General features: G+C 37.0%; 2 protein-coding genes across 9 annotated transcripts in view; one reads left to right on the top strand and one right to left on the bottom strand.

The window, feature by feature from the left end:
* PREPL (prolyl endopeptidase like) overlaps positions 1 to 17,613 on the bottom strand; it is an 81,329-nt gene extending 63,716 nt beyond the window's left edge. For 2 of the 6 annotated variants that reach the window (XR_015768963.1, XM_028103906.2), the window contains exons 1-6: positions 17,300 to 17,612; positions 15,455 to 15,973; positions 5,271 to 5,393; positions 3,515 to 3,581; positions 2,859 to 3,065; positions 1,380 to 1,515 (exon numbers count right to left, since the gene is read on the bottom strand). Coding sequence is in view for 5 of the 6 variants with exons in the window: in XM_028103906.2 (XP_027959707.1) it covers positions 1,380 to 1,515; positions 2,859 to 3,065; positions 3,515 to 3,581; positions 5,271 to 5,393; positions 15,455 to 15,673 (752 nt within the window). In the remaining variant the exon portion in view is untranslated. Of the gene's footprint in view, positions 1 to 1,379; positions 1,516 to 2,858; positions 3,066 to 3,514; positions 3,582 to 5,270; positions 5,394 to 15,454; positions 15,974 to 17,099; positions 17,117 to 17,299 lie in introns of those variants that run through there. The other 4 variants (XM_028103908.2, XM_028103907.2, XM_028103910.2 and 1 more) reach the window with 4 other exon arrangements.
* Positions 17,614 to 17,817: 204 nt separating this feature from the next.
* The window catches only part of CAMKMT (calmodulin-lysine N-methyltransferase), a 391,233-nt gene continuing 390,833 nt past the window's right edge, over positions 17,818 to 18,217 (top strand). For all 3 annotated transcript variants that reach the window (XM_028104052.2, XM_028104051.2, XM_028104050.2), the window contains exon 1: positions 17,818 to 18,075. In XM_028104052.2, the coding sequence (XP_027959853.1) occupies positions 17,938 to 18,075 (138 nt within the window). In that variant the 5' untranslated portion in view covers positions 17,818 to 17,937. The remainder of the gene's footprint in view (positions 18,076 to 18,217) is intronic.

Raw genomic sequence — 18,217 nt, 5'->3', positions numbered from 1 at the left:
GGTTCCACTTAATCTTAGAAATTAGGATGGTACCAATATATGGCAAACAAGTATCTTATTCAAGGGTATAGCTTACTGTGTTAATTTTGAGCTTCATTCACAAGATGGCAAATGGGTTGTAATCATAAGTTATTGATAGAACATAATAAATTACTACCTTAAACTATCATCTCCCCAAAAGATATCCTTGACAAATGACACATAAAATAGAATCGTATGAATAAACAGTTCTAATAATTTCTCACCAAAAAAATCATGGGAGGGGGAAGGCAACGACAGCATTACTAGACCAAGAATGTTAGTTCTATGGGCTGGAATAATGGAATTTCTCTAGACCTCAAATTCTCAATATAAACTGGGGGCTGTATAAGATTTTCATTAAGATCCTTGTCAGGGGCACCTGGGTGGCTCAGTTGGTTAAGCGACTGCCTTCGGCTCAGGTCGTGATCCCAGGGTCCTGGGATCGAGTCCCATATCAGGCTCCCTGCTGAGCAGGGAGTCTGCTTCTCCCTCTGATCCTCTTCCCTCTCATGCTCTCTATCTCTCATTCTCTCTCTCTCAAATAAATAAAATCTTTAAAAAAAAAAAAAGATCCTTGTCAGTTCTGAAATTTCATGAAATGATGGATTAATTTTCTTGTTTTGAGTATCAACTTCACTGACACGGATGCCTTTTTTTTCCTTGTAAAATCTGTTCAGACATTGTCCAAGCTATACTGTTAAATGACATATAAGGTGATAGGACCCTAGTCTTAAGGAGAAATTTGTTTCTCATAAATCATTTGGAAAAGTGTATCTGGGTAAGAGTCAAGGGATTTTGCCAGATAAACTTATTGTCATTTCCTCCCAAGCCTGCTAAGTGGTAATATGAGGCATGAGTCCTAGATTATAAGGAAGTAAAGAGAATTACCTTTAAGGAGGAATTACCAAAATACTGGGGAGAACAAAATTTAAAGATCAGTGGACATCATGGCTCAAAGTTAAACAATTTAAAAGGCAGATAATTTATGTGAAATGAGTAGTGAATTCTGAGCCACTGACACCATGCTATTCTAGTAATGGCTTATAAAAGATTTAAAAAAATGTAGTATAACAACCCTATTAAAGACTTAATTAACTCTTTCATGTGTCAGTCCCCAGAGAATGTTAGCAACTTAGTATTTGCAGTCTAATGGTGTATTTGTGTTCACTGTGAGTCTGAATATAACTAGATTCCAATCTTAAATCCAAACAACTAATCAAAGAATGATTATGCTCATCTTAGCCTATTATTACACCTGGTTCTAGCTGAAATCAACATTTTATGTCAATCAAGAACAGCACTTTAGATAACTGGAGAAAAACCCTGGAGAAAAAAATTTAATTGCATTATTCTAGTACCTTGGGTCCTTTTCTGTGTAAAAACGTTCATTACGTTTGTTATCACCAAAAGTTGCTCGATACACATCATGACAGCGAAGGTTCCTCTGGAAAGTGTAGAATAAGACATCTTCCTCTTCTTCATCCTTTACCCATTCTGAAAGAAAATAATTAAAGAACTATACATTACATATTATTTACAGTTGAAAAAAAGGGCACAGGGCATTCAAATTTTGAGTGCCACAAAAAAAAAAAGAGATTTACAAGTTCATCCCTGGAAATGTAAAATCGAACACAGGTTTGACTGGAGCTAACCAATGTTATATAGAAGCCAGAAAGCTTTCTGGAGAATAAAATATTACTATATCAATTCCAAGGTTTCAAGTAGTTCTCAGTCTCAGGTTTCTAAATAAGAGTTGAATGTTCAGTATCTCAGTGTCACATGCTTACAGGAGGTAAGTTAGGTTTACACCTACAATCTCTAACTTTGAGTCTAAAGAAACACTGGATCACATTCTCTCATGCCTATCTCTTTTCTGTCTACCCTCAAACCACAGAATATCTCAAACTACCAAATACATTTTCATGGTGGAGTTTGCTTGATCTTACCAGAAGCTGTCAATGAAGTTTTCACACGATCACACCATGACTGCCACCGGGTTGACAGTGACTGTAACACATCATTGTATAATAGCATCTTGATTTTAGAGAGGTTAAAATGTACACAATGTATGTCTCAGGGGGCGCCTGGGTGGCTCAGTCAGTGAACATCCGACTCTTGATTTTGGCACAGGTCATGAGCTTGAGCCTCATGTGGGGCTCCACCCTGGGCATGGGGCCTGCTTAAGATTTTCCTTCCCTCTCTCTCTGCCCATCTCCCCCAAAGTAGGTCTCAGAATAAATGAGACTATAATTTCAACTGCAAAAGCATTTAGTTATTAAACAATGGGGAAAATTATGGCAGAAAATGAAAAGGGAAGACAAACTATGAATATGTGTATCACTCAATGATAAAAGATAAAATTTAAAGTTAGTTCTCTTAATCAAAATATCACAACTTCTATTGATGATTAAGTTAGTTCAACACGTGCCAAAGTCTGTTGGTAGTGACCCTGGGCAATCTGCTCTAATAGCTTGACAAGATAACATTAAATTAAAAAAAAAATACCTAAATTTAAAGTTAAGTAACATATTAAGATACAACTTATTTGCAAAAATGTATCTGAATGGTAAATTTGCAAAGAATTACTGATCTATCGAAATACACTGTAGTGCTTGGATTCCAACTGTAATACTTTAAAAAACATGAACATGAATTTGGATATACACTTAAAGGAAGGTCTCCTAAATAAGAGAGACACAGGAGGCTATGGAGTCCATAGGGATAAATGGATTAGGCATTCACCTCATTCACACTGACAAGTAAAAATGTTTCAAAGATGCGGACAATTCTCACAGTTGCCTTTTTAACACAGAAGACTGTTTTGTTTGGTGGCTTACCAAAACTGGACACATTTGGGAAAGAGGCTTCCATTACAGGCTGATCACTGAGCTTCACAACTATACAGGTAGATGCTTCAGAATCTTCAGTTCTTATCTTAGCAGCTACATATTTTTCATCAGGAGCAACTCTGATACAATCAATGAAGGGCTGGTCTAATTTAAGTTCCTCCAAACTGAATAAAACTTCGTAATTATCATTATCTGCTGCATAAAGAAAAGTATGAAAGTGTTAACTCTGTAAGATGTACTTAGAAAAATCTTTAAACTGTATTTCAGCGCTTTGAATTAGCATTCCCCTTCTATGAGAGGCTATATTCGGCTTCCTTCATAGGACAGACCATGGAGAAACTAGAGCGTTAAAAGAACGTAAATGACATTGAATAATCTACGTAAAAGACTCAAGAGTAGTACTTGGGATATAGGAGATGCTCAAAAAATACTGGATCCCACGTCCATTCTCCCCACCAAAGCTTTTGGGCATAGCTGTTAACCGTATCTTGAGCAAACCTAGATATTAACTAGTCATTTTTTAAAAAAAATGTAGAAATAATCTAAAAATCTATATATATTTTCCATACCTTTGAGAAATTAATACTGAATTTCCTATGAAAAATCAGAGTACGTTAGAAAAAAAAGGAAAAACTATGGTGTACCTTCTTCGTCTTTGGAACGAACCAAGCAGCAACCTTCTTGATAATAAACGAAACCACCATGCTTAACCTGACCAAAAAAAAAAAAGAAAAGAAAAATGGTTTAATAATAATTTAAACACAATTTAATTAACTGTTTGATGGTCTGACCATTTATTTTTAAGACTTTTTATTTATTCATTTGACAGAGAGAGAGCGTGAGAGCTCGAGCGGGGAGGAGGGTTAGAAGAAGCAGACTCCCAGGGAGTCTGACGCGGGGCTCAATCCAGGACCCTGAGATCATGACCTGAGCCAAAGGCAAATGCTTAACTAACTGAGCCACCCGGGAGCCCCTGGTCTGACCATTTAAGATGGAAAAAAAAAAAATGAGATCTTTTATAAAAAGCAGACCTATGTCTATGAATGAACACATAAAAAATTTAAAGTGGATCACTTTTTACAACACAGTAATTAAGATACGGTTTTCATACAATCACAATATCCAGAGGAGTTTCTAATATATAAGTTTAAGAGTCAACAAAGAGAAGGCATAACAAGATCTGTTTTGGCTCTTATGACGGTAACAAACCACTTTAGCTATATTTTGGGAGTATCTGACATCCCTATGGTGGGATTCAGTTAACAAAAGATTAAATAAAATCTTCAAGGTAATCTAAAATGAGGCAGATGAAGAAATAGTGGTTCAGATTAGTATGAAAACACAATCAATAACCTGAGATTCTTTCCTCTAAAATATGCAGTCACCACCAACTGTCCTGGTTTCAATTTGATTTTTTAAAAAAAAGATTTATTTATTTGAGAGAGTGAGAGCGCACGTGTGCGCGAGTGAGAGAGCAGGAAGGAGGGGCAGAGGAAGAAAGAGTCTCAAGCAGACTCTGCACTGAGGGCGGAGCCTGACTTGGGGCTCTATCTCATGACCCTGAGATCATGACCTAAACTGAAACCAAGAGTACAATGGCCAATTGACCACACCACCCAGGCACCCCTCAATTTGATTTTATACAAAGCATCTTATGGGTTGATAGATATACACAATTTGAGATTGAGAGAATATTACCCAATATATAAATAGTGCTCTTGTCTAATACCTATATGTTAAATGCAATTGATTGATTGATATGACTTCAGGTAGCCTAAGACGCATTTATTACCTGCTAGTTAATGACTTATTTTGAATCTGGAATTCCTGATTCTTAACCTACTGCTATTTCCACTATACTATGAATGTGATTTTCATTTATAAGCTGTGGTTCTGTTTTCCAGTCTTAATGAAAAAGCTGGAACATGCATGTTCAATCTGTTTCAACTGGATATATGACTGTGGTAACACCATTAAATGGTCAATTACTTGGCTTTCATGGTATTACGCTACTTAAAGTGTATTTCCTTTTATTTAAAAAAAAAGTGTAGGCAGAGCAAATACTTTTCAAATAATAATAAAAAAATGATGGTTGATGGTTTCATATGAACTTCTCCTTGGAATTATTTAAAACATTTAAAAATAGAAGTGTTTGCTTCCAAAAACCAGAATTAAAGTAACTTGGACATTCATTTTGATTTTGAAATTCATTTACAGTTTATTTTAAAAACCACATTCTGCTTATTCTTTGTTAAGTTTTTCAGCATAAAGGCAAAAGCAGTTTACTTTTGTTGTGGGATTATGTCTAGAATCACAAAGTATTTCATTTGCATCCGGACCGGTAATACCAGATTACAAAAAAAAAAAAAAAAAAAAAAAAAAAGACATAAGATATCCTACCTCTGCATTGATGATTTCATATTCTTCTTGTGGTTGTGTTTCTAATTTTGTTCTCACTTTTTCAAACGCATCCATGTTTTCTGGAAGTGGTTTTTCGTTTTCTTGTTTAATAGGCAGAAAATCCTGGAAAAAATTTTACTGGTATGATCATATTTCAAACTAGAGAGAAAAACCTTTGTTTTTTAGAAATCATCCCTATTTCTTTTTCATGCAAGTACTACAAGGGTAGGTCTGTATCTATGAAATAATATGCATTTTACAGATCTTAAATGCTGTTTCTTAAGCTCTTTTTCATTTAAAAAATGTAAACAGAGAAAATAAGGTGGACACCTGATGGCTATACTATTAACATGTATAAGTCCTTAAGGTACAGAAGCACTAAGAAGCACTGGAGAATATTTAGATATACTATAAGAAAGACTTATACAAAATTAAGCAGCAAAGGAAAGGATGCTTACATATTTAATAGTCAGGGGTAAGAGGTAGAAAAAAATGTTTACTGAGTTTTATCAAGTACTACAATACCTCCTAAAAGGAGGGAAATTTCAAAGGGAGAGGAAGACATTATCTTTATTAATAAATGTTCACTATTATTTTTATTCACAGCAAGAATTATAAGAAATATGTCTTATTTTATGTCTTCATTAGCCATAATTTTCTTATCTTGTGGGGATAAGGAATCCCCCAAATAGAACTGTTTATCAGATCAAAAGGTTAGTACTTTATATAAAAAAACAGAGCTTTTCTTTAAGTTTAAGGAAAAAATGTTTGCTGTATAAACAGATAAGAAAAAATAATGGACAATTAATGAACATGAGTAGAGATACAGATAAAGCTAAAGAAGCATTCAATGTCTTACTGGAAGTATATAATAAGCTAAGAGCTTTAGGTGACCTCTGGTGAGTGTAAATGCCACATGAATTATTAAAATTTGGATAAGGCAAAAACCTCAGTTTTCAAATAAAAAAAGGTTCACTAATTCAACACTTCACAGGTTTGCCTTGGTTAAGCAAAAGAATTTTGGCCTAGATTTTCAACATCAGCTTTCTGCCAAAGATGACAACTGTACAGTGATTTGTGCCAGAGGGGCACTAAGCTGTCGGTAAGGACCTCTAACAGCTGGTAAATATTTATGGTACAAGTGTGTCCATGATACTTTACCAACACTGTAGAGAATGTAAGCTATAAATACAGTTTCTATCACAAAGAGTTTACAGTCTAAAATTAAACACAAGAATAAAACAGAAAAATCACCAAAACAAATCAAATGGAAAAACGATCATTTTCACAAAGTTTTTCCTTTGGACTTCTTGAGATACTTTATGATTTGGGTTAGAGTCCACTTAGGAACAACTGTTATGGTAGTCTAAGTCATTCAGTGTCTACTTCAATCATACACTTAATATGCCTGAGTAATTATTTAAAATAGAAATACTGGAGGCTCATACGTTTTTCATTTATTTCTTAGCATTTTCACAAAATCTAGAATTGATCTTTAGTGAGGTAAAGTATCTATATCAATAATTTCCTACTATCATCTGAAACACAAATTGGAAGACCATTAGAAATCTATCCTGAAACTATAACCTAGCAATTAGAACTCCCTTTTCATTTCCAGATAACATTGCTTATTTGTTCTGTAATTCCACTGCAACTTTTGAAGTAGAGTCAGGCTAGCTATGAAGAGTGCCTCTTTCTACCTTGCAGTTTCTAGCACATTCTCTGTCACAGAGCTGGGACCTGCTACTTTTAAATAACTGTTCTTCTTTTTTTAGAATACCCATTCTTATAGAGCCATAGCCAATGCAGGGCTAAAGGCAACAGAACTGGGAATAATACCTGTCCTCTTAGTTTTTTGGTTTTAATTCTGTCCCAACAATACCCACTGGGTATTTCAAGTTTTTCAGCATAAAGGCAAAAGCAGTTTCAATGCCAGTTAGCATTATCATTAGAGTACACAGCTAAACCTATCTATTTTAGCCAAGTATCTTAATATATTAATAGTCTACTGGTTTGAAGGGCATATACTACCTAATGGAGCTCAGGTGAGGATAGCTTTAACTTAAAATTTTAAGGTTATGTGAAAGTACCACTCCATTAGTGGAAAAAGGCACTCTTTCCCACCTTCTAGGTGACCTACCATAAAACCATTTTAACAATGAAACTCATGAAACAGGAGGATGGAATATGTTAACTTCATTATGGCAAAAATGAATTCTAAAGACAGAAAAATTGCACAGTAAAAACAAACTGGACAGCTTTTAGTCAAGATGGTACCATTAATAAATGGCTAATTCCAAGTCCAGGGCAGGTGAGTAAAAAAATAGGCTTGTCAGAAAGCAAGGAAATGCCCAAAGCTTAATGGAAAGGTGTTAAAAAGGGCCAGTTTGTAGAAGTTCCTATATTTGGGACAATTTGAGCCCCAAAAAGAATAATGACTGTAACTGATATTACCCTGAAAAATATAAAAATTCATAATTTGAAAACAAGCCAAAACAACAAAAAACTCCCCAAACACACCACACTAGAATTAAAAAATAAGGGTTCAACAAAAAAGAAAACTCTTCTTCACAGAATAATATCAGCTAACAAATGTAGAAATAATAGAATTAGAAAATCAATCAGCAATTCCAGTGACAACTGATTAGGGTAAAGATCATCAATGGTTGTTAAATTTATTAGGTGAAATGATGTTGGGTAACACAATGCTCATGTAGTACCAAGTACTACCCTACCGATTACTTAGTAACTGCAAAGAGAATAAGGTCCCTTTACTTATGGAGAGAACCAGCAATTATCACCTTAACCAAAATTATCAAGCTTTACATCATTAATAGTGGGACAAACTGACATTATAAGGTCTCCTGAAATATAACGTGAAGCATTTCAATTTAAGAATAAAGAGAGTAAACCTAAAGGAAGTAGAAGAAACAGAATAAAGTTTCAATGAAATTGATAAAGAAACTAGAGAAGATCAACAAAATAAAAGATGGTTGTTTATTTTTTTATATTAAAAAAAGTTCGTCCTCTGAAAAATGTAAAAAAAAATATTTAAAAAATGTACTAAAAAGACATGTAGAGCAAAAGTGATTAAAAAAGAATGTTAGAAATGAAAAAGGTGATATGACTACATATATAATACAGATTAAAAAAATCACAATAAAGTTCTTTATGCCTATACATTTGAAAATGTACAGATAAAATGAATAATTTTCCAGAAAATAAATGAATTCCCCAAACAGATAAAAACAGAAGAGCTGTATAAGCCAGTAACTATCATAGAAATTAAACTGGTAATTAAGTGTCCTCTTCTTAAAAGAGACATCAAACCCAGATGCTTTCCAAGGCAGCTTTCTGAAATCTTCAAGGAACAGATAATTTTCTCAAATGCTAACCAAGAAAAAAATGTCAATTATTTAAAAGTACTCAACTTATTTTATGAGGCAATATAACCTTGACACCAAAACTGGACAATAACATAAGACAATTAAAAATCAGTCTTACTGTAAAACATGGACTAAAAAAATAAAAAATACAATGAATCAATGTATTTTTAAAAAGCACAAAACAAAAAATAGTAATAATAAAACCCTATGTGACCAAGTAGGATATATCTTAAGAATGAAAGGATAGTTCAACATTAGAAACATCTACTAATGTAATCTAACACAAATGAAGGAGATAAATCTTAGGGCCATTTCCATTAATGCAGAAAAAAACAGAAAATAATCAAGACACTCTAAAAAATGATAAAACCTTGAACTATGAATAGAGAATTTAGAGAAATTAGGAACTTCTTTGACTTGATAAATGGTTTCTTTGTTGTTTTACACAGGACCATACTAAATCTGTAACTAACATTCCTGAAGTGTATTCATATTAGTACACATCTTATTTAAGTATCCATGAAACACTTCTCAATAACCTTAATTATACTCATTTAAAATATCTAGTTATGTTTACTCTTTCATTGTTCAGAAGTGATCGTTAAACGAAGGGAAGTAATTGTTTCCTATGTTCCCTGCTTCCAATTCCTTTCCTCCCTTTTCTTGAGCCTCCTAAGATTTCTGCCCTTCTCATTCCACAGACTGCTCTTGTCAAGGTCACTGATGGCCACAGCACTGCAAAATACAAATGTTATTCTAGGTACTCATATTACTTGACCTATAAGCACCACGACACAGTTGATAACTTCCTCCACCTGAGAACACTTTTCTTTGTTTTTAAAGGTTTTATTTATTTTTTTGAGAGAGAGAGAGAATGAGAGAAAGCATGAGAGGGAAGAGGGTCAGAGGGAGGAGCAGACTCCCTGCTGAGCAGGGAGCCCGATGTGGGACTCGATCCCGGGACTCCAGGATCATGACCTGAGCCGAAGGCAGTCGCTTAACCAACTGAGCCACCCAGGCGCCCCGAGAACACTTTTCTTCACTTGACTTCCAAGACACCTCATTCTTATTGTTTTCCTATCTCACTGGCCCTTCTCAGTCCCGTTAGTGGTTCCTATTCAACTCCCTGGCTTCTTAACATCAGCATGCCCTGCACCACTTTTTCATCTACAGTCTGCACTAATTCCCTTGGTGATCTCAGCTTCGTGACCTTAAATGCTATCTATATGCAGAGGACTCCCAAATTTATATCTCTACCCCAAACCATTCCCCTGCACAAGTTGAACCTGGATATCCAACTGACTACTCAACCTTTCTACTTAGATGACTAATAGGTATGTCAAAAAATGTCCCAAACTGAACTTCCAATCTCCCCATGTATCCTCTCTCCCCCAAAACTCCGGTTTTCAATCACTCCTATCCTGATAAATGACAATTCTGTCCTTCCAGTTGCTCAGGTTTAAAACCACAGTCTTCTCTGTCTGTCTCGATACAACCAAGTGATCTGCAAATCCTTTCAATTCAACTTTTAAGATCTATCTAGAATCTGACCATTTCTTACTCTTGTATTGGAACTACTCTGTCTGTACTGTTAACCTTTCTCCTTTGGATAAGGATTAAGCCTAAATGCTCTCTGTTTCTGCTCCTGTCTTCCGCAGGCTATTTGCAACAAAAGAGCTAGAGGGAGCCTAAAGTCAGATCATATCACTTCTTCACTCAAAGCCCTCCAACGGTTTCCCAATCTCACTCAAGAGGAAAAGTGAAAATCCTTGCAATGGTCTACATGGTCCTAAAGGATCTTGTTCCATGACCTGGATGACCCCATCTAACTACTACACTCCTCCCACACCCACTTACTCTGAGCCACACTGGCCTCTTTGATATTGCTTGGACATGACTGGCTTGCCCCAAGTTCTTAGAACTTGCTATGCCCTATGCCCAAACACCTCCTTCAAGCTATTGCTCAAATGTCACCTTCACAGTTAGGCCTTCCCTGACCATCCTATTAAAATAACAACCCTCCTGGGGCGCCTGGGTGGCTCAGTCGGTTAAGCGACTGCCTTCAGCTCAGGTCATGATCCTGGGGTCCTGGGATGGAGCCCCGCATCGGGCTCCCCACTTGGCGGGAAGCCCGCTTCTCCCTCTCCCACTCCCCCGCTTATGTTCCTGCTCTCACTATCTCTCTGTCAAACAAATAAATAAAAATCTTTAAAAAAAAATAACAATCCTCCCTATCTCAATATGGCCTAGTCATTCTTTCCCTGTCTTATTTTAGGTTTCACTGTACCTACTGCCTCTGACATACTTTATGTTTTATTCATATGCTTCACTGTTTTCCTCTTCTCTCAACTAGAATGGTAAGCTTCATGAAGGCTGGGATTTTTGTTCCCTTTGCTCACTGCTACATACCCAATTGCTAGAATGGTGCATAGAAGTGTTCAACAAATAATTGCTGAGTAAAATGAAATAAAGCACAAAACATAAAAATTTAAAGATCTCTTTAAACAAAAGACATAAAGGAAGTGAAAAGACATAGCACAAATTACAAAAAAGATATCTACAGCACCTAAAAGACAAAGGACATGTAAAGAACTCTTACGAATCAATAAGAAAAAGAAAACCCAATAATGGTCAAGGCACATGAATAAGCAATTCAAGATAAAACCAAAGGAGTTAATGAACACAGAAAAGAAGCTCAACTTCATTAATCAGGGCAATGAATATTAAATAATGACATACTTGACACATTTATCTGTTGGAAGGGCAAAAAGGAGTAGGTCTGATAACATAAGTGAGATATGAACAGAACTCTCATCTATTCCTTGTTTGCATTTAAGATGGTTTTATCAATTTAGAAATTAATTTGATAAAGAAACATTAGCATGTGAATACAATCAGGAATTCTAATTAGGTGTAAGATTCTAGAGACAGTCTAGCATATACGAATAAGGAGATACATATGAGATTGTGTTTTGTAGTTTTTGTTTTGTAAGTCTGGAAACTGGAGAAAATCTACATGCCTGTCTAAAGAAAATGGATTAATTGTGATATATTATATGACAGAATACTATATAATAGTTGTACTAAATGAACTAGCAATACACATATTAACGCGGAATCTCAAAATCCTAAGTTGAACAAAAAAGTTATACAATTGTATAATATATAAAGTTTTTCCAGTTAGGAAAAGTCACACTGAGGAGTGGATACGTGGGTATTTGTTATGGTATTCTGACTTTGTTAGTATTTGTAATAGTTTATAATAAAAGGTACTAAAAAAGAAAGGTACTAGCAATCAGGTTACCTGATGTCTAGTTCTGACTCTGCTAATTTTTCTACTTAACCTTGGACTCTGTGGCTCTGGTTTTTTCATTTGCAAAGAAAGGGCTCACACACTTCCTGATTTCAAAACTTACTACAAAGCTATAGCAATCAAGACAGTGTGGTACTGGCATAATGATAGACATACAGATTAACAGGCTAGAACTGAGAGTTCAGAGATAAACCTTTACATTTATGGATGACTGATTTTTTGACAATGGTGTGAACACAATTCAATGGGAAAAGAATAGTCTTTTCAAACAGTGCAGGGATAACTGGATATATATCTACAAGCAAATGAAGGAAGGTGGATCCCAATCCCTCACACCATATATAAAAATGAATTTAAAATAGATCATAGAAAAAACTCAGAATGGATGATTTCTGGGGTCTTTCTTCCAGTAATAAAATTTATAATTACATGAAAATAAAAAATTTATTCATGAAACTATAAATTCATTCCACAAACATTTACTACTTATCTACTATGAGGAAGTCATTATGCCATGTGTTGGACATATAAAGATGTACATTATAAAATTCTTGTCTTTGAGGATTTCACAGTCTAATGAGGAGAGAAAGTTCAAAATGATATAATAGCACAGAGTTAAATATAATATGGTTCTTATGGCCTCAACTCTACCTATATATGGATAACTCTTCCCAAATTCCAGACTCATACGTCCAACTGTCTATGAAATCTCTACCTTAGTAGTGAATTACATTTATTCCTTCTCCTTCCTCGCTCTTCTTTGTATTTCTTTTGGTGTGGGGTGGGGATGGGGGGCAGAGGGAGAGACTCTTAAGCAGGCTCCATGCCCAGCACCGAACCCGACTTGGGGCTCGATCTCATGACTCTGAGATCATGACCTGAGCAAAAATCAAGAGTTGGACATTTAACCAACTGAGCCACTCATGCTTTTCCTTCCTCACTCTTTAAGATCTAAGTAACAATAGGGTATACTTGTGACTGTGACATAAGTCCAACTGAAACATAATGATGATACAAATGTGCTTTGGAATTTAATGATTTTGTCAAGTTAACATGGTGCCTATCTAGGTAATGGGGGGGAGGGGGCAGGGAACACTACCCTGTAATGAAACACAGGAAGATTTTGGAGCAAAACATCTATTAAGTGGGATAAAGACCATAATAGCTTTGTGTCAGTTTGTGGGGGATGGGGTTGAGTTAAAAACAACTTTTGTAAAAGGATTTTGAATTTTTGGATCCAAACAGAAGGACTATCATCCTATATTCTCTACACTAAGATGTCCCCAATAAAATGTAATCACCCAATAATGATCAAGTTTGATTGATTCTATCTCTTCAATCTTTCCTCAAATCTTCTACCTCTCTTCATTATCATGGAAGAAATATTTGAATTTGCCTATAGGCATGAACTACTTTTTTTATTTTTACTTTATTGTATCTGCAGGAGTGAACAAAGTTGGAACTGAGTGGATGCTTGCTGAAAGAAAATGTGCGTTGTCTATACGTCTCTTCACAGCTTCCCCAGGTCCTAGTGATCATAAAAGATAGATAGCACAGCTTTCATATATCATTTCTCACAGAAGAAATGGTTGATGTACCACATGTGAAAGCAGGACTGGTTTTTCAGATGGAAGAATTACTAATAGAGCTACTAAGTCAGGTTAAAGTTTCTAGGTGACAGCAATCTATGAAAGAGAATTGAAAAGTTGCTTCAGGGACAAATGGAGAGAAAAAATAGTCAACCTCCTGTTCAGAGTGTGAGCTAATCTCAGCTGTCATTTGCCCGTATTTTCTGCCTACTATTTATAAACTAAGACTCAAGATAAATGTACTAGATGACAAAATGTTCCAAAGTGCAAAATAAAATGATCTAAAGATCCAAAATTTTTCGAATAGGTAAAACTTAAAGTTTGTTTCTTAAGTAGAATAAAGCTGCACACACACACAAAATAATGAAATAAAAGGCAAAGAATTTCTGAATAAAGAAAGCATCAAAGTGTTAAACTAAGCCATGATACTATAAAAAGAAAAATAATTTGAAAGACTAAGATGTAAAGAGTAAAAGAAGTCTAGGAACCACAGATAAAAAGTTAAAAGCAAAAACAAAAAACAGGCAAAAACAAAAAACAAAAACCCACACAAGAACCCAAAAGCATGAGCTAAGAGCAAACATTAAATAAATAATCCAGTAAAATAAGATGAATAAAAAATCATTTTTAAAAAGAAGTCACCCAAGTATCCATTGACAGACAAATGGATATGGTATATACACATACAATGGAAAAGAAGATGAAGTTCTGATGTATTCTACAACATGGATGAACCTTGAAAACATGTTAAATGAAATAAGCCAAACACAGAAGGATAAATACCATATGATTACAATTACATGAATTAATCTAGAATAGGCAAATTCATAGACATAAAGTAGATTAAAGGTTACCAGGGGCCCGGAAAAGGAGGCAGTGGGGAGTTATTGTTTGATGGGTACATTTCTTTTGGGTGATGATAGCGTTTTAGAAATAGTGGTGATGACTGTACAACATTGTCAATGTAATTAATGCCCCTGATTTATATCCTTAAAAGTCGTTAAAATGGTTAATTTTATGTTATACACATTTTACAATAAAAAAACAAACTAAAAAGAAAAAAATCAGTATGCAATTTAAACCAGAAACTAAAATATTAAAACAATATGGCATATTATTGCAAAAGTATCACCCCCAAATGTAATTTAAGGAGCCTAAGGATCATAACAAGTATATGGTAGGGAGGTATGTCGAAGTGGCAGCAGCATAAATAGCCTAATCTCAAATAAGTAGGATGATCATAGAATTTACCATCCTAATGAGGACATTTTTGAGAGGAAAGGAGACACTATTAATAATTACACAGGAATAACAGGTGTAGACTGGGACTGTCCCACGCAAACAGAATGTGTGGTGACTCTACATATAATGGCAATCAGGTCCTCAAGGTGGAGATCAGGCCCATAGCTTGGGGTCTGGCCAAAGTACAAAAGTCTGAAAGCATCTTCCTGAAGGACCCAAGTGGTCAAAAATGCAAGCCTTTTTTCGTTTTTTTTTTAACAAAGAATTAACACACAATTACATGGAATTACTGAAGTTTTCTAATTTGAGATTCATAAAACAATTAGCGTATTATTAGATTTTGTTAAAAGCTATTATGGTATTCTAGGAAGTTTAGAAAGCTGAATTATACTTTGAAATGCACTGGTAGGCATAAGGATTTCCTAAGGTGAATCATTTTTCATAAATATATATCTTTATATAGACAACTATATAAATTTATATGCATATATTCTTTTATGCTTAAATTGAGCTATGGACAATTGAGCCTTAACACTTTAAAAATCAAACTAGAATTACTGAGAAAATTAGTAACTGATCTCTTACCCATTCTTTATCTTTAAAATAAAATTAATCTTAATGACCTACAAATAGGTTAACTTAAAAAGTCCATACCTTACTTGAGAAGCTCCGACTTGGGATGTTTCTTGCTAACTCTGATATCGTGGGTTTATTCTGCAGACACTTGGTTAGGTGATATTTTTTCAATTTTATTCTATTGTAATAATGGTCAGCGAAGTTACAGTGATTCAAGTGCTGTTTCTGCATGCATTTCCCAAGGTGAGGAATACTATACTTCAAAGCCTGGAGAAATAATTTGCTCTTCTGCTGCATGGTATCAGAGTCCCTGGTTTATGCTCCCTTGGGGGCTGTCAGCACATGATTTCATAGGTAGGATTACACAGTAGTGGGTTCTCAGAGTATCTAAGATTCGCAGTTCTTATCCCTCCCCTTCAGGTTATGAATAACTGCAGACAGCTGATAACTCAGGTTAAAAATACCTGAAAACTTGTATAAGTTAAAGTTTCATTCAAATCATACTTCTCAGCAGACGTGACTTAAATGTCTCATTTGTAAAGTCAATCCTATCAGGCTCAAACTATGCAGCACTGATTCTGGTACACATGGGGCAAACTAAAAAATAACAAAACAAAAAACAAAAATAAAAATTTGCAAACAAATACACAGACTTAATGAGGGCATCTCCAGAACTCCTGATGGCATTAAAAGGCAAAATGGCTTTGATCTTACGAAATTCAGAACGTATCTTTGGTAGGTATATGAAGGATAAACTGGAAAAGCCTACTTATTTAATAAAGGTAGGGGAGTGTTGAGTGTTTGCTTCGTGCCAGACATTTTCATATACTTTGTCTAATTTAAACTTCATAAGGACCCGATAAGAGTAGCCATTATAACATTCAATTTACAGGTGAGCAAGCTGTGGCTCTGGGAGGTTTTGACAAGAGCCCTAGGTCACTTGGACAGAAAGTAGAACAAAATGTCCAATCTGGTTTGGTTCCAAATCTTGGACGTAACAACAACTTAACGTTGGAAAAGATACTTAGCTCTTTAGTTAAAACAAAACACATCACTTCAGGATGAATAAATATAATGTGAGGCCACCTCTGGTTTCTGTTGAAAAGATGGTTCTTATTAACCCATCAAAGTAAGGCTAATAAGTAATTAAGAGAGACACCTGGGTTCAGGCCGTCACTCCGGCACTCACCACCTGTGCCTCAGTTTCTTCATCGGCAAAACTGAGATGACACCATTTACCTTATGGAGTTGTTGTAAGAATAAAATTAGACATTTATGTAAAGATCTTAATACAGTGCCTGGCACGTAGTGTGCACTCAATAAATGCTGGCTACTATTATTATAAGAGAAATCAAAGTATCTTGCACACTGTTGCATGTCATCATGGACGTCTTCCACAAAACGCCCCTCGGTATCAAAGGTACAATACTGCGTCAGATTTACTAGAGATGTGATCCACTACGACGCCTCCGCCACCTCCACCCCCGAACCTCTTTCTGTGTCGCAGCAAAATAACGGGCGAGTGGGGGTAAGAGATCAGCTGCCAACACTAACCATCCCCAACCCCCGCCCGCCAAGGCCCTGTAACAGGGGCCCGTAAGGACCTAAATCATAAGCATGCCGGCAGCCTCAATTCATCCATTTTCATCCGCAGGGAGAAGACAGTATGCAAGGCTAGGGATGGGGGTGGGGGAAACGAATGGGTGTTCCCGGGGGGACTCACCCGTTTTCTCGGTGCAACTCCCCACCCCTGGGATGAGGCGAAGTGAGTGCAAGGAGGCTGGGAGTAGGGGGTGGCGGCAGTTTGTGCTACGCCGAGAAGGGACGCCACGCAAAAGCGAGGACCAGGGGACTGAAGCATGACTGGGTGAGGGGAAAATGGGGAGAACCCCTCCTGTACACAGTATGACCCTCCATACGTACGCAAGTTGAAGGACAGTCGGCCGGGCTCTGCACACGGAAACGAGAGAGGGCAAGTCCGAGAACCAAAAGCTTTCAGGAAGGAGCACTTGCTTTACCTCGATCGCGTCCAGCCGAAGTCTGCGTTCTGCAATCCGCAGAACGACAACCTATCCAGAGCCGCCCAGAGCTGGTTTGCAGCACGCAGGTCTGCGTAACCCCAGTCAAGCCCCAGCCCTAAGCAGATTTCGCCATGTTTATTGTGGTCATGAATGGCTTCTTCTCCTGGGTTTTTTTTTTTTTTTAAACCCTGAAAGTTTTAAGCCTTTTCGTTCTTTGTTAGTCTTCTGGGCTCGAGAAGAGGCAGGGGACAAGGGGAAAAGAAGAGCCAGTGTCTCGCGAGTTCTGCCACAACTCCCTTACCTTTCGGCCCGCCCTCACTAAAGATGGCCACCAGCAAAAATGGTGCAATGACGCAAGCCGCGCTGTCCTGGTTGCCAAGGAGACGCGAATACCGGAAATGCGGAATTCGGGGAGGGTGCGCGCGCCAGGGCTGTCGGAGGGTGGTCCGGCTCACAGGTCCTGACTGGGAAGAAGTCGGCAGGTCCTGGCAGGGGAGAGCTGTGGCGGTGACAACTCGGGGTATAGGCGGCTTTAACGGGATGGAGTCGCGAGTCGCGGACGCCCAGGCCGGCGAGGTTGAACGAGCTGTGGGCGAAGGCCCAGCAGACGGCGGCGCCTCTCGGGGGCTTCAAGTCTCGGAGCCCTTGGGAGCCGCCCGGTGGAAGCTCCTGCGGCAGGTAAGGGCTAGCCCACCCGCCTCACCTTTGCATCTGGTCACTTCCCTCGCAGGTACGCGGCGAGCGACCGGCCGCGACTCTCCTCTTGGCAGCTCTGGGAGTTCCCTCGTAGTTTTGCTGGGAGCCACCTGAGAAGCGCCCT

Source organism: Eumetopias jubatus, unplaced genomic scaffold (genome assembly GCF_037043125.1).
Source record: "Eumetopias jubatus isolate StellerSeaLion01/CBP00866 unplaced genomic scaffold, mEumJub1_p1.0 scaffold_9, whole genome shotgun sequence".
NCBI classification, from domain to species: domain Eukaryota; kingdom Metazoa; phylum Chordata; class Mammalia; order Carnivora; family Otariidae; genus Eumetopias; species Eumetopias jubatus.
The sequence above is the reverse complement of the archived record's forward strand: the minus strand, read 5'-3'. Positions and strand labels throughout refer to the sequence as shown.